This window comes from Exserohilum turcica (genome assembly GCF_000359705.1).
Source record: "Exserohilum turcica Et28A unplaced genomic scaffold SETTUscaffold_4, whole genome shotgun sequence".
Taxonomy (NCBI): domain Eukaryota; kingdom Fungi; phylum Ascomycota; class Dothideomycetes; order Pleosporales; family Pleosporaceae; genus Exserohilum; species Exserohilum turcicum.
The window spans coordinates 485,242-507,569 of NW_007360247.1; the positions used below are offsets into that span (position 1 = coordinate 485,242).

The 22,328-nt window shown below is 54.1% G+C and overlaps 9 protein-coding genes and 1 non-coding gene across 10 annotated transcripts; 7 read left to right on the forward strand and 3 right to left on the reverse strand.

The window, feature by feature from the left end:
* Positions 1–2,305: 2,305 nt before the first annotated feature.
* SETTUDRAFT_t40 lies at positions 2,306–2,408 on the forward strand. Its single transcript has one exon. It is a non-coding gene; the product is annotated as a tRNA-Glu (tRNA).
* A 790-nt stretch (positions 2,409–3,198) lies between these two features.
* Positions 3,199–4,179, reverse strand: SETTUDRAFT_93134 (uncharacterized protein; the record flags this gene model as incomplete). The annotated part of the gene is made up of 2 exons (XM_008030095.1): positions 3,199–3,688; positions 3,743–4,179. The coding sequence occupies 2 exons, from the start codon at positions 4,177–4,179 to the stop codon at positions 3,199–3,201; spliced, it is 927 nt and encodes a 308-aa protein (XP_008028286.1).
* A 1,274-nt stretch (positions 4,180–5,453) lies between these two features.
* On the forward strand, positions 5,454–7,316 carry SETTUDRAFT_92286 (uncharacterized protein; the record flags this gene model as incomplete). The annotated part of the gene is made up of 2 exons (XM_008030096.1): positions 5,454–6,349; positions 6,404–7,316. 2 exons carry the CDS (start codon positions 5,454–5,456, stop codon positions 7,314–7,316), a joined length of 1,809 nt encoding a protein of 602 aa, XP_008028287.1.
* Positions 7,317–7,850: 534 nt separating this feature from the next.
* Positions 7,851–9,497, reverse strand: SETTUDRAFT_32821 (uncharacterized protein; the record flags this gene model as incomplete). Its single annotated transcript, XM_008029879.1, has 5 exons — positions 7,851–8,068; positions 8,124–8,944; positions 8,996–9,179; positions 9,240–9,375; positions 9,426–9,497. 5 exons carry the CDS (start codon positions 9,495–9,497, stop codon positions 7,851–7,853), a joined length of 1,431 nt encoding a protein of 476 aa, XP_008028070.1.
* Positions 9,498–9,904: 407 nt separating this feature from the next.
* Positions 9,905–10,858, forward strand: SETTUDRAFT_179999 (uncharacterized protein; the record flags this gene model as incomplete). The annotated part of the gene is made up of 1 exon (XM_008030097.1): positions 9,905–10,858. Exon 1 carries the CDS (start codon positions 10,088–10,090, stop codon positions 10,856–10,858), a length of 771 nt encoding a protein of 256 aa, XP_008028288.1. The 5' UTR covers positions 9,905–10,087.
* Positions 10,859–11,384: 526 nt separating this feature from the next.
* Positions 11,385–13,737, forward strand: SETTUDRAFT_164220 (uncharacterized protein). The gene is made up of 3 exons (XM_008030098.1): positions 11,385–11,510; positions 11,625–13,467; positions 13,519–13,737. The coding sequence occupies exons 1-3, from the start codon at positions 11,428–11,430 to the stop codon at positions 13,558–13,560; spliced, it is 1,968 nt and encodes a 655-aa protein (XP_008028289.1). The 5' UTR covers positions 11,385–11,427; the 3' UTR covers positions 13,561–13,737.
* A 721-nt stretch (positions 13,738–14,458) lies between these two features.
* SETTUDRAFT_180001 (uncharacterized protein) lies at positions 14,459–16,272 on the forward strand (the record flags this gene model as incomplete). Its single annotated transcript, XM_008030099.1, has 3 exons — positions 14,459–14,624; positions 14,685–14,822; positions 14,879–16,272. The coding sequence occupies exons 1-3, from the start codon at positions 14,555–14,557 to the stop codon at positions 16,270–16,272; spliced, it is 1,602 nt and encodes a 533-aa protein (XP_008028290.1). The 5' UTR covers positions 14,459–14,554.
* Positions 16,273–16,689: 417 nt separating this feature from the next.
* On the reverse strand, positions 16,690–17,828 carry SETTUDRAFT_42616 (uncharacterized protein; the record flags this gene model as incomplete). Its single annotated transcript, XM_008029946.1, has 1 exon — positions 16,690–17,828. One exon carries the CDS (start codon positions 17,826–17,828, stop codon positions 16,797–16,799), a length of 1,032 nt encoding a protein of 343 aa, XP_008028137.1. The 3' UTR covers positions 16,690–16,796.
* A 209-nt stretch (positions 17,829–18,037) lies between these two features.
* On the forward strand, positions 18,038–19,954 carry SETTUDRAFT_138415 (uncharacterized protein; the record flags this gene model as incomplete). The annotated part of the gene is made up of 4 exons (XM_008030100.1): positions 18,038–18,216; positions 18,263–18,533; positions 18,578–19,066; positions 19,122–19,954. The coding sequence occupies 4 exons, from the start codon at positions 18,038–18,040 to the stop codon at positions 19,743–19,745; spliced, it is 1,563 nt and encodes a 520-aa protein (XP_008028291.1). The 3' UTR covers positions 19,746–19,954.
* A 451-nt stretch (positions 19,955–20,405) lies between these two features.
* On the forward strand, positions 20,406–22,105 carry SETTUDRAFT_164224 (uncharacterized protein). The gene is made up of 2 exons (XM_008030101.1): positions 20,406–21,763; positions 21,843–22,105. The coding sequence occupies exons 1-2, from the start codon at positions 20,564–20,566 to the stop codon at positions 21,948–21,950; spliced, it is 1,308 nt and encodes a 435-aa protein (XP_008028292.1). The 5' UTR covers positions 20,406–20,563; the 3' UTR covers positions 21,951–22,105.
* The last annotated feature ends 223 nt before the right edge of the window (positions 22,106–22,328 follow it).

The following is a 22,328-nucleotide window of genomic DNA, read 5'->3' on the forward strand; positions in this document are numbered from 1 at the left end:
TCTTGTTTGTTGCTGATTCTTTTTTTGGCGTGGCTGGGGAGGGTGGTGCCACTTTTGTAACTAAGATTTGCGGCTACAAGAAAACAAACCCACCACCACCATCATCACTATCACAACAGGGGCGGCCATTTTCTAAAGCAAAGAAAAGAGGGAAATTTGCACACCACTATCATCTGTGCCCCCCCTCCCCCTGAGTTGGAATAAACAATAATCATCCTATTAGTCTTTTTTTTTCTTTGGTGCAATAGAATGAAAAAATTTCGTCGGTGTTGCACCCAAGCCAGTCGGTCGTGCGGGCTTAAAAAGTCTGAGGGAAACCTGCTTAGGAGGGGGGGGGGCCTGTGTGTGTCAAGTGTGTAATTTTATATAAAAAATCAAAAATTGCGGGCAAGCAAATCATAATAAGCTGGAGAATAGCCCGCGGGGGCCAAAGGATGAAAAAAAAATCAAAGTACAAAGTCAAGTACAGTAGTGACTTTACACGCGCGCAAGCAAGTAAATATACATTATTTTTTTTGTTTTGTTTAAAAGGCCCAAGCAACCAACCAACCAAGCTAGCAACCAAATCATGTGGACATGATATGCGCGTACTTATTTGATATTTTTTTTTCTTTCTTGATCCATATGGTACTTACTCTTGATTCTTGCTGTTTTTTTCCTTAGTTGTTGTCGGGATATATATCTACTCTACGTACCTTCTGCATGGTGCAGAAGGTTAGTTAGCCTTTTTGCACTACAGTTTTTTTAGGGGGGGGGAGGGGAGAGAAGGGAGGGGAGGGTGCAGATGAACGCTGAATATTCTCCACACCAGCACCCCCGTTTTTTTTCGGGGGGGGGGGGGAGGGGAGTTGGTTACTTGAATATGTATGCTGGGTATATGCGCTGGTTGGTTGGTTGGATATGGAAATGGAAGGGAAATGGAAGGGAAATGCGGATAGGAATGCGAATAGGAATGTGAATGTGAATGTGAAATGCCATGTTTTGTGTTTTTTCATCTTACATATGAATTTCCATTCGAGGTTGGAATGAGGGATGGATGTGTTGATGGCGTGGATTTGATAATGGGGTATTAGAGGATTCTTATAGATATATATAGAGACATAGAAGTTAGTATTAGTATCAGTGTCAGGTATTAAGACAATATAAGGAATACTTATGCGGATAGAATACTAGGCGTGTAGTTAGTTGAGTGTGTAGGATAGGAGATTGGTAGCAGAGAGAGAGAGAGAGAGAGAGATGTATTGATGGTAGGAATTATAGTGTTCCTACATGGTTTTTTCTTTAGATATGAATTATAAGTCATGTAAGATGGGTGTATTTGTTTTATTGCTTGGAAGAATGGTCTTGGTATTAATCATAGTATCAAATCATCTCTATCTGAAAGGCGTGGGGATATAGGTTTTCTCTCTTTGATAGTATTACACTTGCGCAGTTCATCTACACTTTTAATAGAATACTTCTATTAACTGCTATGCAGAACAATCAACTTATCAGTACTACCATGCAAGATACGAAAACTAGCTCTACACCATAGATACATCCGTGAATGTGTATACGCGTTACCCTGCAGAATGACGAATCCCAGCCTAGACCCAACACCCAGCACCCAACCAACTAGCCCCTAAACATATCCCGACATCCCCGTCCTACCCACCTGCACGCAGCACATGTATCCAAGGCATAGAATCCGCTAGAAGACGTGCCCTACGACCGTATGACACCTAGTATTAGCCGCAGTCCTGCCCAACGCCCAAAACAATTTTCCCCCACCACGGTCGAGACTGTGTAGAACGACACTATACCCGCGCAAAACCTTCCCGTCTTGGGGCCCCAACTAACCTACTAACCCCCTCCATTACGCATTTGCCCGAGAATCATGGAAGAGCTAGTTTAGAAAAAAAAAACCCCCTAGAAAAAAATCGTACGACATTAGAAAGAAAGAGAGAAAAAAAAACCCTAACCGTGTTGTCTGCCGGAAAAAAAATTGCTGCGTTATCGTCTAGACTATAATCTATTGGGGGTTTTTTTTTGGCCGGCCAGCTTTCGTATTCCAAAGTGGGGTTAAGTTGGACTTGTTCCTGCTCCAGTGGGGAGCGGGTGTTAAGGATAACCCCACCATGGATATGTACCGCGGCCCAAAGCAGCAAGCACACCCTTGTTCCCCCAAATTCTCTCAAAAATTCACGTCGGGGAATTTTTTTTGGACATGATTCATTTGCAGCTGTTTCATTTCCAGCTGTGAATCGGCTCTGGAATCTCAATCTAGCTAAGGTATAATGTTGCTAGCTTATCGTTCTTCCATCAATCCGATATGGTCTAGTGGCTAGGATTTGCCGCTCTCATCTCGAGACTCAGTTCACTGATTACAAGGTGCCGGCAAGGCCCGGGTTCGATTCCCGGTGTCGGAAAGCGTTCTTTTTTGCGTGTTTGGGGGGGCTGGATATGGTGGTGTGGTGATATGGCGATGGTGGGCGTGGAGTTGGCTGGGCTGACGGTGCTGGGAATCGTCGCTGCGGCGGAGCACGCAATCACGTTTAGATAAGCGAGGGAGAAGAGGATTTCTTTGTCTGTTTCCAGAAGCAGGGATTGACGTGTAAGAGGATATAGTTTTTTTGATGCGTTTACGCACATTGGTGGCAAAGTCTAGACGGGGCGATCGCATGGAAGAACCGTTGTGTTCTATGAATCTTCTGCGGCCAGGCCTTGAAACATGCTGTCGTATGCATGTGCAGGCTACAGGGGTCGGTCGTATGCGATTCCAGCCAGGTGGTGCCATGTTCAGACTCAAACGCGTCTCGGGGCCATGCATAACACCAAGTCAAACCAGCCACCCATCGCATGATTCAAAACAATGCAAATATCACCGACAGTATGGTTCGTGTTGCTGTTAGACAGCGTTTCCATTAGCGTTCATAAACGATATATCAGCCATGATATAAACGTACGTTTGTTCCGAACGCGAAGAAACAAGCTCGTAACGACAGGAATGCAAATTTTGTCGGTACTTAGAGTGGCCAAGGAAATCTAGATATTTGCATCTCCATATGTACGTACACGCTGATGCTACATGAAACCGAAAGTCGCTAGATGTACACATGAGAAGGACGGGCTAATCCAAACTTTTTTTGTTTTTGCAGCGTCTTGGAAGTATGTGATGGAGTCGTCGTCAACCCGACTCAGACCACCACTATTAGACTATTATTCCTCGCGTAGCACGGCGGCTGTGTATCCCGCTTTCCCCGTACTGGCATTCTCGGCTGCGCTCTTGAGCCAGCAGTTCGCGCCACTCCCTGTTTCGTACTGGTGGCGAAAGTTGGCATTCACCACGGCTGCTTTGCATGTTTTGTTGGTTTGGCTCAGGGCGCTGTACTGGCTGCAGGCGTCGACGCACTGCTCAAGGGTATATGCGGTAAAGGCCATGAGGTTGGGCTCGTCTAGTATGTTGGTACTGTCGAGGCAGCTGTACATGTAGCGGCCGCTAATGTCTGATGTCTTGCCTTGTAGTCGGCTTGAGACGAGTAGCGTGGATGGACATGTTGCGTTTATCGATTGGATGGCGCCAAAGGGCAGTGCGGTATATGTTGGACCATAGTCTTGATTGTCGCTAGAAGTGCCTGTTGCTGTAGCGGTGGCAGTCGGTGTTGGAGGCCCATTTGATGTACTAGACGTGGTTTCACCGCCAGCGGATCTGCAGATAAATTAGTGGTGAGTACGGAATTCATGGGCGAAAAGACAGACATACTGTACAGCTTTGTCCTGCACATACAAAGCACCTCCTATGCTCGATCCGATGAGCGCGCCGACGATAAACAATGTGAAGATGACGATGAATATGAATTTGCGTCGGCGGTGGGCAAAGAACTTCTTCACCATGTCCGGGGGCACCTCGACAGTAGGCCCATATTTAGACTGATCGCTGCGCGGTCCTGGACGATAAGACGTGCGTTCTTGAGATGTTCGGATACGTGTGGATGCTTCGTCGGCATTTGAATGGTCTTGTATCTGCGGCAGTTTTGTATCGCGGTTCACAGAATACCGATTAACAGCCTCAGGGTACGGCTCAGGCTCCGCGATTTGCAGGCCTTCAGACGATTTGGGCGATTCTCTTGGTATTTCTTTGGTCCGGCCTCTAGACGATCCTTTGCACGATGCTTCGGAAGATGCCTCAGACGACGGCATGACGTGTTCGGGCCTGTAGTTAGTGACACCCGCGGTCGGCTCGAGAACGGTTAAAACAAAGACTGCGTGTAACCAATCTGAGGGACCAGACCCAGGTTTAAGGGCCATCGTTTATCGGAGCTAGGCCCTTGCAAGCCATGTTCCCGTCATGGGGCGTGCGTGTAAGATCTACAGATGCTGATATGCTTGCAGCAAGACCGTGTGGGGTTGCGGAGATCGCATGGCCTGATTCACTGCGTTCTCCGCACGCGGGACGACATCGATGCGCCTCGTGGCTCGGAGACGGATACACATACGCGTACCTTGTTCATGATAATCCCCTCCACGAGAGGTATGATAGGTCAAGCAGCCATATCAATCAGTCGAATAAGTCTCAATACGGTAATCCCTTGCTGACCCCTTAATGTCACTCGCCCTTGCGCAGGCTAACATCAAGCCCTCATGCTACCACCTTCGTATGCAGTTAGTTTGCAATGCTAACGAGATGCCATGCCGTTCGACATGTGCTTAAACCCCTGCTCTTGACGCTATTCTACATCTCTTTCGGCGTGGGATTTCCGCTTCTTGATAACAGGATCCGATGGCGCAATACCCTGTTCTCAGCCGGCAATTCTAGATCCCCAACGCCTTTTCAGGGCTGCAGATAAGCAGGAGCGGTTGAGAAATTTCCGTGTCTCGTAACGATGGTGTGAATACGATTGGCCCTTGCAGACCCGTTCTCATATTGCGTCCAAGGAAAAACTTAATATGTTGTGGAGTTGGCCCTCAGATGTTGGTATTCAAATTCCGGTATCGCCATGACGACTCAAGAATGCTGATTAGGCCGTGGAAGTGGTTGAGGTTGGAACCAATACGTGCTGCGTGTACGCTTGATGCAAGTAGAGTCGAGCACAGCCACCGCCACAGTGATGACGTACTGGTCTGAACCGTCACAAGAGCACAACGCAGCAAAGCTTCAACAGCACATCTAGCGCATCCAACTTAATCACATGCTGTGGCGCAGCTGCGAATAAGCATCATCACTTTTGCCAACTTGTGGCTACCATACCAGTACACGTTGCCATCTTCTCGTACCTAGGCAGCAGCATTGTTCACATAGTCCAGGTCGCCACGACTACAGCCGGGGCTCCCGGAGCCTTACAACCTTACCACAAATCCCCTGTACCATCGCTACAAAGCCTTTTCTAGCCGCAGTGCTTGAGGCGCGTACACTTGTGGCCTCGCCAGTTGTTGTATCCACGCAGGGCACCTTGCCACACTGATTCCCAACCACCATGGACTTTCCCCGCGGCCACGCAGCTCTACCGCTTACAGAGCCCGATTTTCTGGACTTCATCTACAATTATTTCAAAGCAGAATACTATCCCATCCGGTCTTTCTGGTCTACAGCCGCCGCTGTCCCGCAACATAGCGAACGATGGATTTCCATGGGCCATGAGCTCGCGCCACTCATGGTCCGGCCTGCCAACGCACAGGCACAAAAGGACCTCGAGTCGCTCGACTACTTTACGCGAAGATGGAATTTGGACGCCGGATTCGTCAGAGGCTTGGTCATCAGGTTTGCCAAGTATGAAGTACACGAAAGACTGGAGAAGAAGCTATACGAATGCGCTCGACTCGACCTGATGGTCCGCAAAGCCTTGAAGGAGAAGCACTTGATCGATGCGCTTTGGCCCAGCCCCGCACCACGCAACATTCCAAAGGAATTGCTCCAACAGGGCGTTCAGGTCCGGCAATGGTACGGCGACATGTTCCACAAGTACTTTCGTGTTCTGCGCTCTCTGGACGATTTCCAGGTGCGCCCTGAAGTCGATAGTCACATCAAGAGTAGTGGGACATTGATGCTGCTGCCGTTTGTCGACCATTTGATATTTGGAACCGTGGATCCTATCATGCCGATTGTTGCAAAAGGAGCAGGCTATTCGAATGCGAGGAATTTGCAGAGACCGGATCACCGCGCTGAAGGCTTTGGAGAGCCTGGAAAATTCGAAATCCGATTTGATGCGCCTGCTGAGGTTACGGATACGTACACAAAGACTGTTGTGCGGCAGTGTCAATGCATGAAATGTGGGACAAAGAGGGATGTACAGGTAATCGTCTCCGTTGACCCGAGTCCAGATGCTGGTGTAGGGAGAAGATCTACTTCTGGAGACAGGAGACGAGATGCAGGGTCATCCAATTCAAGAGCTGGGCAAAGGTACAGTTCAGGATATCAGATGCCTAGCGAAGCTGAGCCAGCACCGCCCCGTCAACCGCCTCGACCACAGCGGACAGTCCAGAGCCAGGAGTCATCACGCCCATCAACACCAGACCTCAAGAAGCAATGTCCTCGCTGCACCTTCCTCAACCATCCGAATCTCACAGCCTGTGAAATGTGCGAGGCTACCTTACCTGAGGCTACCATAGCCAAGCCACCGAGCCCTGCAGAAGTGAGGGCTCCTTCACATTCCCACTCAGCTTCAGAGCCGCCCCCGACCGCGCCAAACCCACGACAAGAAGAGCTAAAAAAGACCCAAAGACCAAATGCACCAAACAGACACAGCCTCAGCTCCAGCCTCTTCTCCATCTTCCCCTTCTCGCAACAACACCAGCAAGAACACCACGCCAAGTTGCCCGCCACCCAAACCGTCGACACACAGCCCGCCACACAGTCCACCTCAAAACAAGAACCACAGACCCCATCCAGACAGCAAAAGGAGTCTCAAATCACTCCGCCCATGACTCCCCACGCCGAGTCCTCCTCCCACCGACAAACACAACCCACCACTTCCGCACCACCGCCAGACAACAACAACAACTACACCCTCTCCGACCCCCCGCTATCCCAGCACCCAGAAATGGCCATGCTACCCCTCTCCCCCTCTTCCCCGCCCTCCACAGCCACACGCCGCGTCCCCGCCGGTCTACCAAGCAACCTAATGGACGACTTTGTCCCCGTGTCCCCGGCATACGCGAAACAAGATGTTGACGACGACGAAGATGCGGGTTGGGGCTCTGTGAGTCGCGAGGAAGCGAGACACAAAGGCGATGCGGATAGCGATGTGGAGGAGGCGAGGGAGAATGCGAGGAGAGGACTGATTGATTTGGATGCCGTGGCGAGAGAAGAGGCGGATGTTTGGGGGGATAGGGATGACTAGTCGTGTTGTAATTTGGGAACTGCGGGCGTTAAGTGGTGTTGTTTGGTTGTTTGATACACGATCATGTAGACTGCGTCTTTTTTTTTAAATGGAAATGGAAATGACAAGAATGCATGACTGGGGGGTTAGGTCGGAGTGAATATACGGTTTCAAAGTGACTTTTGGCTTGGACTTGCAACATATACACACATATACACATACAAGTGGTGAAAGCCGTGTTTTGAACGCGGGAAAAATGCATATATAGTTGAATCCTCTCCCAGTAAAACTCCTCGCTCGTGGTGTTGTCTCTCCAAGGAACATCACCCCCCCCCCGCCCCCTCTTTCCATGCACCATGCACCATGCACCATGCACCATGCACCATGCACCATGCACCATGCACCATGCACCATGCACCATGCGCCGAGACGATTTTCTGCTACCATACAGTGGCGGCCCTGTGTATGCTGAGCGAGTGAGTGTCTATGTGGCCCCTTCCCCCGAGAACCTTCCCAGTCCAAACTCCCTCAGACATTCCATTATCAAAACTTCTTCTAAGAGTTGAGGTAGGCGCGGACAGCGCCTTGTAGCCTTGTAGCACCCTCGCCAAGCATGTTGGTCAGATTCTCCAGGTCGTCGCCAGCGGTAAGGCCAAACTTGCGTACAAAGTCTTTGGCGGCACTCTCCAGATCGCCATAGTCGTCATCGGCGACATCGTCTTCAGGACGGCCAAAGTAGGCGTTGGAGGAAATGGCGGTTGCGCCTTCGAAGCCTGCAGAATGTGTGAGGAAACGTGGTTTCAATCTGTCTTACAAAAATGTGCTTACCTGATAGCCTCTCCTTTGCCTGCGCAGTCGCTGTAGGGTCGTATGCGTTGCGGCCAAAGAACTCGTCGCTTGAGATACCCTTTTGCGAGCCAAATTTTTCCCGCGCGTACTTTTCGTCGTCGTCCTCAACAGGCTTGCTGACGCTTCCGAAGCCTCCCATCTTCTTCTGTGCAACTGGCTTCTTCGCAGCGCCTACTTGTCCGAAACCCAGACGCTGTACACCCATGCCTAGCCTCTCCATACCCTGACTTGAGCGCTCAGGCTTGGAAGTTGAACCAAATCCACCACGCGGCGGGGACACAGGAGTGGGTGAGATGATGGATGATTCAGAGGCCTTGGACTTGCTGGCCGCAGCGACCTCAGCAGCTTCAGCGTCGGGATCGTAGCCCAGCTTCTCAATACGCTCTGCCTCTTCACGAGCCTTTCGCTCCGCCTCTTCAAAATCAAGTCCGCCATCAGCAGCGACCACCTTCTTGGCACCGAGGCCCTTCTTCTTAGCTCCCAGAATATTCTTCTTTGGTGCAGCGCCTCCAGCAGTCTTCCGTACAGCAGCGGGCTTTGCAGCAACCGTGGGCGTGCTTGGCTCGGAGCCTGAAGCAAGTGGTGACTTTGGGCGATCTGTCCCACTGCCGTTGGCACCGGGCTTGAGGAAAGGTGATCCCATCGCCTTTGGCGTGCCGGTACGCGAGGGTGGGTTCGAGGGTCGCTTGATTGTTGGCTTGTCCCAGGAAGCGAAAAAGTCGTCATCTTCGCCTGCGGGAGTGTTCGTACCGTCGCTGCCCGTCTCGGGAACATCCGTAATCACCACTTCGTTGGGATACCTGATACCACCGAGTCAGCTTGTGCCTCCGTACCCTCCGGCATAAACTCACAGCTTGGCGTCCGCAGCACAGCGCCTGGCCAGCTCTTCCTTGTACTTGTTGGCGGCGTTGCTGGTGTATTTGGCCTTGTGGTCTTTGCTTGCGAGCGCGGCAGAGCCTCCGTGCGATTGAAAGTATTTGGTCGCGCTTTCGTTGCCGCCGACCTTCATGATTCGTAGCTGATCCCATTGCCAGACTGTCCTCAGTCAATATGCATGCGTGTTTCATGCGCCCATTGGGCCCAGGGGAGACGTACTGTCGAGGTTGGTGGAGCGAACGAACGAGATGTGGACACCCATGTTACGGTGATTGGACGAACAGTCGAGGCAGAGGTAGATGCCAAACGGCACAGAACTCCATGTTGGGTTCTTTGCGCCGCAGTCGAAGCATATCTAGCCATTCCTTAGGTGTCATTCAAGCGCTGGCTGTTGCGAATACATACTTTATTGGCTGGCTTGGCCTTGAGTTTGGTAAATATGTTTTGCGACTGCGTCTTAGTCGCGAGAGCGGCCATGGTGAAGACTGGGCAGGAAGGATGTGGGTAGGCGGTAAAGGAGTCGAGCTGTGGTGGGGATAATTTGGGTTGCGGCGCCCGGGAATGCTAGGGTGGCCGTTCGGTCGAAGCCCCAGACCCGCCGCGTGCTTGACACGTGACAAGGGTCGTATTCCCATGTCGCGACTCTATGTCTTGCCTTCGCCATGCTCATGAATCCTAGTAACACGCCCTTGATGCACACGTACACGCTATGCTTCTCGAGGCCAATTTCTGCGCCAGCGAATGCCTTAAACATTACGTCATTACTCACGCAACCAACTACCACTCCATACTGCACCTGATGCGCGGGCTTCGCAGATCGTATCACTACGAACGACATTGCTAGACACGATGACAAAGACTCTTATCTTCGACTGATATGAATAGCAAAAGAATACATGTCGAACCCCATTTTCCTATCTTCCCGTCCCACGTCGCCTGACGCGGCGGCACAAGTGGGGTAGAGGTGTATATCAAGGAACTGGTGTATCACAGCCCTTGTTTTATACGGTCTTTCCAGATCTCTTGTTTGAGGTCATTTCAATCCATAACTCAACTCGGTTTCCATCATGTCTTCCCCAGTACAAACCGTCCCTGCTCGCCGCGGAGCAGCCACCCTCGTCAAAAGCGGCCAAAAGATCAAGATAACCAACACACATGGCAACCAAGTAGTCGATACCTGGGCTCTAGCGCTCCCCTCTTCAACCCTCATGACCTCATCTTCCAAGGCCGAAGCTGCACTTTACCCAAACGCGACTGCCGACTCGCCCTCCAAGTACTCGGCCGCTGCCAATGCCGCTGCCAGTGCGCCCGAATACATGTCCATGTGCCACTGTCGCGCGACGCTGTTGAAAATCACGCCTGCCGTGGGTGATGTCATGGTTAGCCAGAAGAGGGCACCAATGGTAAAACTAGTGGAGGACACAAGTCCAGGGGTACACGATACTTTGATTGCAGCGTGCGATCGGTGGCGATACAGTGAACTGGGTGTCGACGGGTACCATGAGAGCTGCACAGACAATTTCTGGGATGCATTGGACTTACTTTCCGCTGCTGCTTCTCTGACTGCTGAGGAAAAGGAGGCTCTGGAAGTTTTGAAAGGAAAGTTGGGAGGCAGGGTCCCTGATCCTTTCAACTTGTTCATGAATATCCCCATCACGCAGGAGGGCGAGGGTGCGAAACGGGGTGTGAGTTTCGAAGAGCCAAAGACAAAGGCAGGAGACTATGTCGTTTTGGAGGCTCTGCGAGACGTGGTTGTGGTGATGAGTGCATGTCCTCAAGATGTTCTTACCATCAACGGGAAGAATCCTGTAGATGCCCACTTCCAGGTCATGGACTGAGTTGGGATATACGATGGTTCTGGGCCTTGATGATATAATATTGCAGTTATGCTTGATTTCTTTCACTGCCCACTTGGTCATTCTGGTCTCACGGTCGAAACGGAAAGAATTGGAAATTCGACAGTTGCTTGGGGTCATTAGTATAACTTGAACATACATGAAGCTACTTCTCCCGCTAGAATGTTGAACGTATAATACTTTGATCATGTAATAGTCGTACCGAGGAGCATGACTTGGCACTAGCAAGGCACGCCTGTGCCACCGAATGCAGTTAGACTGCTCGACAAAGCCACACACAAGTTCACAGACAAACTGCGCCGGATATCGTATGCATGCATTTACGGCCGATATGCTATCTCAAAACGACGAAGATGGCTGGCTGTGAATCTCGGTATTTGGAGGCAGGACGGCTGGAGGGTGTCCAATGTGGCCCTAGCGCCGAGGCGAACTGCCGCTAGGCGGTGGGGAATATTTTTTGGTATCGATAGGTAGCGCCTCGAACTTTTTGCCAGCCCTTCTCTCGGAGCGCAGACCGCGACCACAACAACCACAGACCCGCAGTCGCCAAAATGAAGACTCAGTGGAAGGACATCCCCGCCGTGCCGACGAGCCAGGAGTTCCTGGACATTGTGCTCTCCAGGACGCAGAGGAGGTAAGGCTTCCCCTCCATCTGTGCGCAATCCACGCCCACGCGCTGAGATTTGCGCTGCTCATGCGCCAGCTATACGCCACATCTGGGACAAGATGGCTGACACGGAAATAACAGGCTGCCTACGCAAATCCGTGCGGGATTCAAGATTAGCAGAATCCGAGCCTTCTACACACGAAAAGTCAAGTACACGTCCGAGACCTTCGTCGAGCGCCTCTCCACCACCATCGAGGCATTCCCGCGCCTGCAGGACATCCACCCATTCCACCGCGATCTCCTCAACACCCTCTACGATGCGGACCACTTCCGCATCGCCCTGGGTCAGCTTTCGACTGCCAAGTCGCTGATCGAGACGGTTGCGCGCGACTATGTTCGCCTTCTCAAATACGGACAGTCGCTCTTCCAGTGCAAGCAGTTGAAGCGGGCTGCGCTCGGTCGCATGGCAACCATTTGCAAGCGATTGAAGGATCCTCTTGTCTACCTCGAGCAGGTCAGGCAGCATCTGGGCCGTCTTCCGTCCATCGACCCCAACACCCGCACCCTCGTCATCTCTGGATTTCCCAATGTGGGCAAGTCTTCGTTTCTCAAGTCCATTTCCAGGGCCGATGTCGAGGTCCAGCCATATGCTTTCACCACCAAGAGCTTGTACGTTGGTCACTTCGACTACAAGATGCTTCGCTTCCAGGCAGTGGACACGCCTGGTATCTTGGACCACGCGCTCGAGGAAATGAACACTATTGAGCACCAGTCCATCTGCGCCATTGCCCATCTCCGCGCCCACATCCTCTACTTTATGGATCTCAGTGAGCAGTGCGGTTACTCTGTTGCCTCGCAAATCGCCCTCTTCAACAACATCAAGCCTCTGTTCGCGAACAAGCTGATCACTATTGTGATCAACAAGATCGATCTCATGCGTCCTGACCAGCTTGATGCCGAAACACAAGCTCAGCTGCAGAGCATGCGCAAGTCTGGCGAGGTAGAGATGCTGGAGCTTTCTTGCAGCACAACCGAAGGCGTCATGGCTGTGCGAAACGCAGTCTGCGATCGCTTGATTGCTGCCCGTAACGCAGAGAAGCTCAAGGCCGGTACCAACAGCGCCGGCGAGCCATCTGGCCGTCTGGGTGAATTGCTACGTCGTATTCACGTTGCTCAGCCGTTGGGCGGCGTGACGCGCGAGACTTCTATCCCAGAAGCAGCATTGAACAAGAAGAAGTACGACAAAAACGACCCTGACAGGCCAATGCTCGAGCGTGATCTGGAAGAGGAGAACGGTGGAGCTGGTGTGTACAACATTGACCTCCGCAAGAACTATCTCCTCGAAAACGATGAATGGAAACACGACCGTATTCCAGAAGTGTTCAAGGGCCAGAACGTCTACGACTTCATTGACCCTGATATTGAGGCTAAACTTGCCGCGCTTGAGGCTGAGGAAGAGAAGTTGGAGGGCGAAGGATTCTATGACTCTGACGACGATCTCGAGGATGCAGAGGAGGCGGACATTCGGTACAAGGCAGAGCTGATCCGCGAGAAGAGGCAACTCATCCGAAACGAAGCCAAAATGCGTAAGAGCCTGAAGAACAGGGCTGTCATCCCCAGGACGAAGAAGGCGAAGCAAATGTCACAGATGGAGTCGCACCTCGAGAGCCTCGGATACGACACTACAAAGGTTGTCGAGCGTGCAACGGCTCAAGCAGAAGCACGAGGACGCAGCTTGGCTCGCGGCAGGTCAGAAGGACCCAACGGCGACGTCATGGACATTGACACACCCAAGTCGGCCCTTGAACGTGCAAAGAGCCGTGGTCGCAGCCAAAGCACAAACCGAAGAAACGATGGTGTTACGGATGCGGAGGCCGCCTCCAAGGCTGAGAAGCTGGCCAAGTTGTCGCAGAAGAAGATGAACAGGATGGCCAGACAGGGTGAAGCCGATAGGCACCAGACTGGCTCTCTAATCAAGCACCTGGTGAGTTTTGTCCATATCATACTACAGAATTACCCGCTAATAACGACCTAGACTGCCGGCAAGCGTGGTATCGGAAAGACCAGCCACAGGTGAGCAACTTGCAGTGTTCAGCGTTGTTGCATTATGTTTTGCAGGCTGGGAAAAACATGGCGGCGTTCAGGATGCATTAGATACCAAGTCGTTGTCTGCAAAAGCAGCGTGGTAATCCTACAATTTCTTGTCGAATTAGAGCATCCATACATGATTGTGGTATACAGAAAGTGTTGGTCGTGGGTGAATGATTTGTTGTTCAGTCTTCCTACACCGCAAGGCACGACATGGCGACGACGATGTTAATCACATGACATGTGACGGTACAGCTTCATTGGGGTGAAGTGAACGGCGAACTCAGCATTGCTCCGCCTCGTGGTCTCTTGGCGGACGTCTTTGTCTATCTTGGCACGACACCCTAATTTCCTGTGTGGACATCACACGGAGAAACCCTCGGGCAAACCTCCCACCTACTGCAATCTCGTGAGGAACAGCAGAAAGAGCTATGACGGTGTTTGGAAGAGCAGATCATGTTGGGGACTTTCACGATCGAGCCGCCTCAGTTATAAATACCAGAATTGAGAGGGCGCAGCAATATGGCAATACACATTGACTAGACACCACCAGCTTGCACCGCTCAGAACCCTGTCGATATGCTGCTAGACGCCGATCTATTCAGACCCACACGTCCATATCACCCACTCACCGTTTGTGGCGTACACGATGGTGGGTTTCAAGGCGCCAGCCAGCCACTACCACTGTGCATTAGCATTGCACACTGCCGTGTACCTGCGAGGCAGTGTTGACGATGATCCTCCCACGGGATGAAGATGGCTTCTAATTTGGGGGCCTTGAAGAGATGATCTCCACTCTGGACGCCTAAAATGTCTTGCCGCCGCTATCTGAATTAGACCGTGTTCCCGGTTTTGGGGTTGCAGCCAGCAAAAGTCGACGTGGGATTGATCACCGAGCTCGCGTTTGCGCGTGGCCTGGGGGGAATATCGCTGTCTCACCTCCGTCGTGTTGCCCGCGGAACGTCGTTAAAAATCTCTACGGCATGTTGGCCCTAGCGCGGCACAGCTTGCTGGCACTCGCATGTGCAAGCGCTGTCATTGCGATACCAGCCCGTATGTTTTCTGATTGTTTCCGAGAGATTGACTTTACACTTTGTACTAATGCACCACCAGCTTCTACATACCCAGACGGCGCCCTCACCCGCGATCTCGCCATACGCCAAGATGCCGTCGAAAACTGTGACGGGAATTATACCAGCAAGAACGGGCTTGCGTTTACGATATACTGCGGACAGAACAATCCACAGAATGGTGAGGCTCGTGCTACACTGTTTGTTGCCAGAGAGCGTTTGACTTACCAATGGTAGACGCTGTGAGAAACGACAAGGGAGTCGGGATATGGTTTTACACTGGCACATACACCGAGTGTCTGGAGCACTGCTCGCGCTTCTGGGGCGACGGCGAAGGCTGCTTTGGCATCACCTGGACTGGAGGTGGCGGCCATTGCTGGCTCCGAACCAGCAACGTCACCACCGCAACCCTCGAACCCCAGGCCGATGCCGTGTCTGCTGTTCTTACCGACAAGAGCCAGATGAAGGGCTTCGACAAAGAGTGCCCAAACGCAGACTTGTCGGACAAAGCCCTCCCTGGCGTCGAAGGCATATCCTACACAACGCACTGCGGCAAGGTCATTGCAGAGCCACCGCACTGCTTCAACGAATTCGACTGTCTCGAAGTCCCATACCGCGCCTTCTACCACACATGGTCGCTGGAAGAATGCCTGAAAGTCTGTGCTGGCCTCCACCCGCTCTGCCGCGCCGTCTCATGGAACCCCGGGCTCGAAGTCGGCTTCGCAAACTGCTGGCCCAAGTACGGGCTCCAGCCGTCCTTTGTAAACCCCATCGCCAAACAAGGCATCATGCACGCCGCGCAGATGATTGCCTTTGACACCCCAGACACCAAATGCCCTACAGACAGCGTGTACCACGCCGGCGGCACCAAGGCCGGCCCGCGCTTCGACATCCACTGCGGCAAGCTGAATCCAGGCCGCAACATTACCAATCTGCACACGCAGAATGTGACTGCGTGCATGGATGCGTGTGCGGCCAGCACCCAAGGCTGCAAAGCCATTCTGTTTTCCTCGGTGCTCGACGCCGGGTATAACAATTGCTATCTGCAGAATACAACGAGTATTATTACCGACCAGCCGACGGCTACCTATGCTGTTATTGCCGATGCGGCGATTCCTTCGTCCAGCACCGACCTGGAGAATGCTACTGCGTCTGGATCTTCTGCCTCTTCTTCTTCTTCTTCTTCTTCTTCTTCTTCTTCTTCTTCTTCTTCTTCTTCTTCTTCTTCTTCCAGTAACAACAACAACGGTAATTCAGACTCCTCCTCCTCCTCCTCCCCAAGCAAAGCCTGGATCGCCGGCCCAGCAATCGGCGGCGTAATCGCTCTCGCTGCCCTCGCCGCTCTTCTCCTCTGGTACCGCCGCCGAAAACCGCATTCCCACTCCTCCCCTTCTTCTTCTTCTTCTCCCCTGGAAAAAGACGCCGCCACAGCAACAGCAGCGTACAATGACCCTGAAACCCCGTTTTACGGTAATACTGGTGGTGGAGGTGGAGGTAGTGGAGGAGGAGGAGGAGGACAACAGCATTACACAGCCGAAATGCAAGCTACAAGTCGAAATGAGTTACAAGGTAGTAGCAAGGCACCCGTGTGTTTTGGCCCCCGAGGTGAGGCCCAGGAGATGCCTGGGTGATTGATAGATTTTGGTGCTTGAGTTTGCGTAGTGTTTTAGTTCTTGTTTTTTTCTTTTCTTTTCTTTTTTTTGAAGTGGGTTTGGGCTACGTTATGGGAGAGGAGGGGAGGGGGAGAAGGAGAAAGGAGAGGGAGGGAAGACAGAAGGAGAAGGGAAAGAAGGAGATGGATTTACATTCATACATGGAGTTATTTGTATGATACCTTTGATGATTTGATGATTTATTTTATTTATTGAAGTCTTTTTTTTTAAATATATATATATATATTATATTTGAGAACTGAGTGAATTAGGGAGGGGGGGGGTAGCGTTGGTTATGGATATGTATGATTATATGTATGTAGGGATGTAAGTAAGTAAGTAAGTGGTAGAGGACCGAGGTATTGAAATTGCAGATCAGAGTCGTATATCGTATTCGTTACATTCGTTGTATTTATTTATACATATAACCTTGTATATCCCACCGCCCTTGTATATATCGCACCGCCACACCCCCTTCCTCCCAACGACCATTGTAAATCAAGCTACACACTCATCTTCATCGCAATACTCGCATGCGGCTTGTACCCCACGACCTCAAAGTCGTCAGCGACCCACCCATCTATACTACCGCCACCCTCCCGCTTGATCCTCAGCTCGGGGAAGTCTCTCGGGTCACGCAGGACCTGCTCCTTGAGGGCATCGACATGGTCGAGATAGACATGTGCATCGCCCATAGTATGGGTGAAAGAACCCGGTGTCAAGTCGCACACATGAGCCAGCATATGCGTCAGCAGCGCATACGAGGCGATGTTGAAGGGCACGCCGAGTCCCATGTCGCAGGAGCGCTGGTATAGCAGCGAGTGCAGGACACCCCTGGGCCGCTCTTCGCCCTGCTTGTGGCCCGGGAAACTGACGTAGAACTGGGCGAACATGTGGCAAGGGGGCAGGGCCATTTTCTTGATATCGGCGGGGTTCCACGCGCTGAGGATGATGCGGCGGTCATAGGGCTTGTGCTTGAGCTTGTCGATGATGTCGGCGAGCTGGTCGACGCCCTCACCCGTGTAGTCGTGCGCATGGCCCTTGTACTCGGCGCCAAAGTGCCGCCATTGGAAGCCGTACACGGGGCCCAGTTCCCCCTCGGCGTAGTGCGAGAGTCCCACGCTGTCCAGGTACGCGCGGCTGCCGTTGCCGTCCCAGATCTTGATCCCGGCGTCCGAGAGTGCCTGGCTGTGTGTGCTGCCTGCGATGAACCAGAGGAGTTCGCCGATCACGGCGCGCAGGAAGACGCGCTTGGTGGTGAGGAGGGGGAGGATGAGTTGCGGGGGTTGTGTGGGGTCGGACGAGGGTCGTGAGAGGGAGAAGCGCATTTGAGGCGGGAAAGGGACGGCGTAGGTGCCGGTGCCGGTGCGGTCGGGGCGGTACTCGCCATTTTGGAGTATGTCGCGGATTAGAGAGAGGTATTGGTGCTCGTCGTGCGCGGGGTTGCTGGGAGGTGTGGTTGCAGGAGTGCTTTTTTGTTCTGTTTCTTTGGGTTGCTCGGGAGATATGACGGGCTCGAGGACAGACGGAGGCATTGTGGTTCAGCTCTTGCAGAGAAGCGCGGAATAGACCAAAAAAATGTATTTTGAATAGATGGTAGAAAGTTGGGCCAGGCTCGCAAAGCGCGTCGGAATTTCGGAAACGCGACTGCGCGATTGGATGGTTTCGCTCACCGTATGCAATGCACGCAGCCTAACTGCTTTGGCACCTGTCAGACAACAAACAGCAACACTCGACCGGAGCCATGGCGGAGGAACAGGCCGCCCACCACTTGCTGAATGTCGTCGAAGAGCGGGGGTTGAAGGTCGATCTCGACAGGATTCTCTTGGGATTTGAAGATGCGGATACAAACCACCGAGCGGCGGCCTGGGTGGAGGAATACCTGCACGAAGACACGCTGTTGACAAAGGAAGAGTTGGAGCTGTAAGTGTGGCAACCATGTTTCATACGCATACTGACTTGCTGTCAGATATCAGACATTGAAAAAGAAGGGTCTTGTGCATCAGTATGAGAGCGGGAGTGAGCCCACGAGGCCGATTCTGGATCACGAAATCGCATCCGCTATCGAGTCGCTGCAGAGCTCGACGACTGCCATTGAAGCGCAGTGCAAGGTGCTCGAAGCGCAAAAGGATGCCTTGATGAAACTCAAGGCTCTCGACAAGCCCAATTTGAACGCGGAGCATGCACGAAACGAGCGGAAGCGGAAAGAGGGTCAAGAGAAGGCGAGACTCGACGTTTCTGTAAGCCATGACGATGGGTTCAGTGTGCACTACTGACTGTGCAGGTGGACGACATTGCTACCGCCATCAGCGAGCAAATGGCTGATGCGCAGCGGGAAACCGACATGGAAAAGTCTGCGCTGAAAAGCTATGTGGCGGAGCGCTTTGCTTCAGACGACCAGATCCTCAGCCGTCTCCCTGGCCTAGTGTCGCAGATTGTGACGGAGCCAGAGGCCAGCGAGGACGAACAGTCGATTGAACAGTGGTGCAAGGCTATTGTTTCATTCCGCACGGCTGAGATGAAGGCGCGGGTGGACGCTGTGTACCTGGCCAACGTGTGTGGCGGCGCGCAACACGGCGGCTCGGGCGCGCAGGGCGAGACAGAGGCGCAGGCGCGCAAGGCGGCGTTGCAGGCGGAGCTGGAGGAGCTGCACGCCGAGATTGCGTCTGTGACGGAGATGGTGGTTGAGCACGAGATGCGCAAGCCACTGGCGGACATGAAGGGGCGCAGGGACCGAGAGCGGGCGCAGGCACGCACGGCATGGCTGGCCTACGTAGGGGCCTCTCCCCGTTTGTTTTGGCTGCAGCGCTGCTAACACGTGGGCTCAGGTCTTGTCAACGCTCGAATACATGGGTAAGCGACTGAATACTGTTGCGCGCGCGACGCAGCACAGCGACGAGTTTCAGCAGGCGCTCGCGCACATGCAAGCAGCGGCTGCACAGCGAATGCCCGACATGCATGGCCCCGCGCCCGCGCCCACGCCCGCCCACCGACGCCCACAGCCAGCGCTCGCGGCCTTTACGCCCATGGTCAAGCTGCGGCCCAGCCAGGCACTCGACCTGCCCGTGGCGCTGCAGGATGCGCTGCGCCACGCGGGCATGTCGTTCAACCACGACAGCGTCGAAAGCCTCCAGGACGCGCTGATGCAGACGCAGCTCGAGCGCAGCAGGAAGCTGCACGACCACTACGAGTCGGCGGCGGCGGGCGCGCACGACGGGCTTGCCGAGCACTCGAGCAGGGCGGATGCCGACCAGGACGTCATCCTGCGTGCCCTGTACAGACACGCGCCGTTCCAGACTGTCAGGCTAACCAACGCCAAGCTGGACGCACAGCTGAGGGCCATGGAGGCAGAGCTCGAGGAGCGCGACGGCGAGCTGCTCGAGGCCGAGGGCAGCGAGCTGACCATGGACGACGGCAGAGTGCGGGCGTTTGTCGCCAGGTACGGCAGATAGGCCAGGCTGGCTGCGAGCCCGTCGAGGAGCATATCCTGCTTGTATATGCCGGGGCGCGGGGCGCGTGCGGCGCTGGTGTTGTGCTGTCCAGGGGCGCTGGCATGATGATGCCGGCGAGGCGTGGGGCTGGGCACCACACGACGCCTGGCAACGCGTTGTTTACATGTACACACAGTACACAGATAGAGGCATGCATGCATACATAGATACATCGATGTACACGCGCGCGGAGGCGGCTAATAACGTGCCATGGCCAGGCCGGCGGGCGAACACGATGCGCTGGCTGGTCAGCGCAGGACTGGGACGGCGATGCAAGCACGCAAGCAAGCACAAGCGACCAGTTCGCGCGTGGGTCGGACGGTGGGCGGTGGGCGGCGATGGTGTGCTGTATGTGGACGGCGGGCGGCGATGGCACGGCGGGCGGTCGTCGAGTTCGCGGTTGGACCTCGGGCGGGTCGCGCTGGGCGATGGGCTGCAGGCCGCTAGCGCCGCATGCAGCCTAGCGGCCCAGCCCCCCCAAAGCTTCCCAACTCATGCCCCTAGGCGGGCGTGTCAGTGCTCGCTGCTGGCCTGCCCAGCCCTGCCCGGCCTCTGCCCTGAGCTGAGCTGAACTGGATTGACACCTCCCCCAACCTCCCATCACACACAAACCTTCCGCCCCCCTCACAGCGCCCATCCCCACTTTCTGCTGCCCGCTCCAAAACCTGCGCGGCATGCTCGCGCTAGGTCGCCCCAGAGACCCAGGCACTCTTTCTCTCCATTGAAGCTCTCGCTCTCGTTGCCGGTAGCTCCCTAGAGCTGCCTCCTCACCGCTAGCCATGGCCAAGGGAGAGCTCATCACCATCGGCGCTGCCGTCACGGCGGCGGGCGCCACGTACAAGCTCGCCGAGTTCCTGACAAAGGCCAAGCGGGTGCGCGATGTAGGCCCATCCAACGCCGTCTACGTGCGCATCATCGGCCGCGTCCGCTCCGACCTCGACGAGGTGCGCCGCCTGCTCTCGGTCCGCGAAATCCACGACATCCTCGAGGCCAATCCCGAAAAGTCCAAATGGGTCTACGGCTGCATGCGCGATGTGCGCGGCGCCCTCGAGAACATTACGCCCCATACCGAGCGCGTCGCTGGCGACATTGAAGACGGCCGCCGTGTCGGCATGCGGCACCGCGTCTACTGGCTGCTCAGCGAGAAGGAAAAGCTCGAGAACCGCGAGAAGGAGCTCAACGTGGCCCACCAGAGCCTCGCCGAGGTCATCGGCTACCTGACTGCCCTCGAGCCCATCCCCGAGAAGGCCAAGCCCAAGCACAAGCAGACCAAGAAGGAAACCCACGTCGAAATTGACATTCACCAGCAGGCCCCTCCGCCCCCGCCTCCCGCTCCTGCGCCTGCTCCTGCGCCTGCTCCTGCGCCTGCTCCCGCTCCCGTTCACCACCACAGCACGCACATTGATCGGGATGTTTACATTGAGCGCGATGTCACTGGCCCGGGCCGCGTCGAGGAGCACCGCGACGTCTGGATCCAGCGCGACCGCCAGCCCCCGGTGCACTACGAGGAACGCCGCGACGTCTACATTGACGAGCGTGAGCGCGGCCCCCAGTACTTTGACGACCGCAGCCGCGGCCCTCGCCACGACAGCCACTGGGAGCACGGCCGCGACCACCGCTACGAGACGCACTACGACGAGCGCTTCGAGCAGCAGGACCACTACCGCTCGCAGTACCCCATTGAGACCCAGGATACGTACCAGCACAACCGCCTCTACCCGGAGCCCACCGGCCGTCCTGCCGAAGCCTTTGAGGAACGTCTCCCGGAACGCGACACCTGGCACCAAAGCAGCGCCCGCAACAGCCAACGCCCAGGTCAGTACGGCCCCTACGGAGGACAGTACGCGGAGTACGGCGCGCCGCAGCCCATTGGCGCCGCCCACTATACGCGTAGGTTCAAAGGAGACGCAGGCTTTGGCGACGAAGAGATACTAAATCCTCAACCAGTGCCACTGGACAGGAAGTATGCCGAACGCGAGGTGAGTGGTTACAAGACGGGCTACCCTCCCCGCTACGGTAGCAAGCTGTAAATGTCGGCATGAGGCTGACATGCGGCAGATGTGGATTGAGCAAAAGGAGGACTATCGCTTCGATCAGTACGGGAACCGCTTGCCGGATAGGCTGTTCCAACCGCCTATTCCTCGGCCGCATCGAAGCCGCATGTGAAATGGGATATACCTCTTTTGATTACGATCAATCTTTTTTCTAATGTTATGAGCCTCTCTGTCCACCCCCTCTAGTGTGTAAACATCCATCCCCCTTTGCCCCCAGTGCCCAATACTCCTATGTAGTTGGAATTTAAGTTGATACCTATCCCCCCCTAAGGCTGTTTCCCGTTGGTTTCACCACGTGGTTGATTCGTATGACTCGACTCGGCTTGGATACAACTTTGCAAATTACCGGTTCCGTTGGTCGAGATCCAATGCAGTTGAATCCAATGCTCAGATTGACGGCAGCAAACGTCGACATTATCAATCTCGCACCCATGGTACGCATCGCATCGCTACCACCAGACTGGAGAGCCCTCAATAGGCGGGGTGAAGT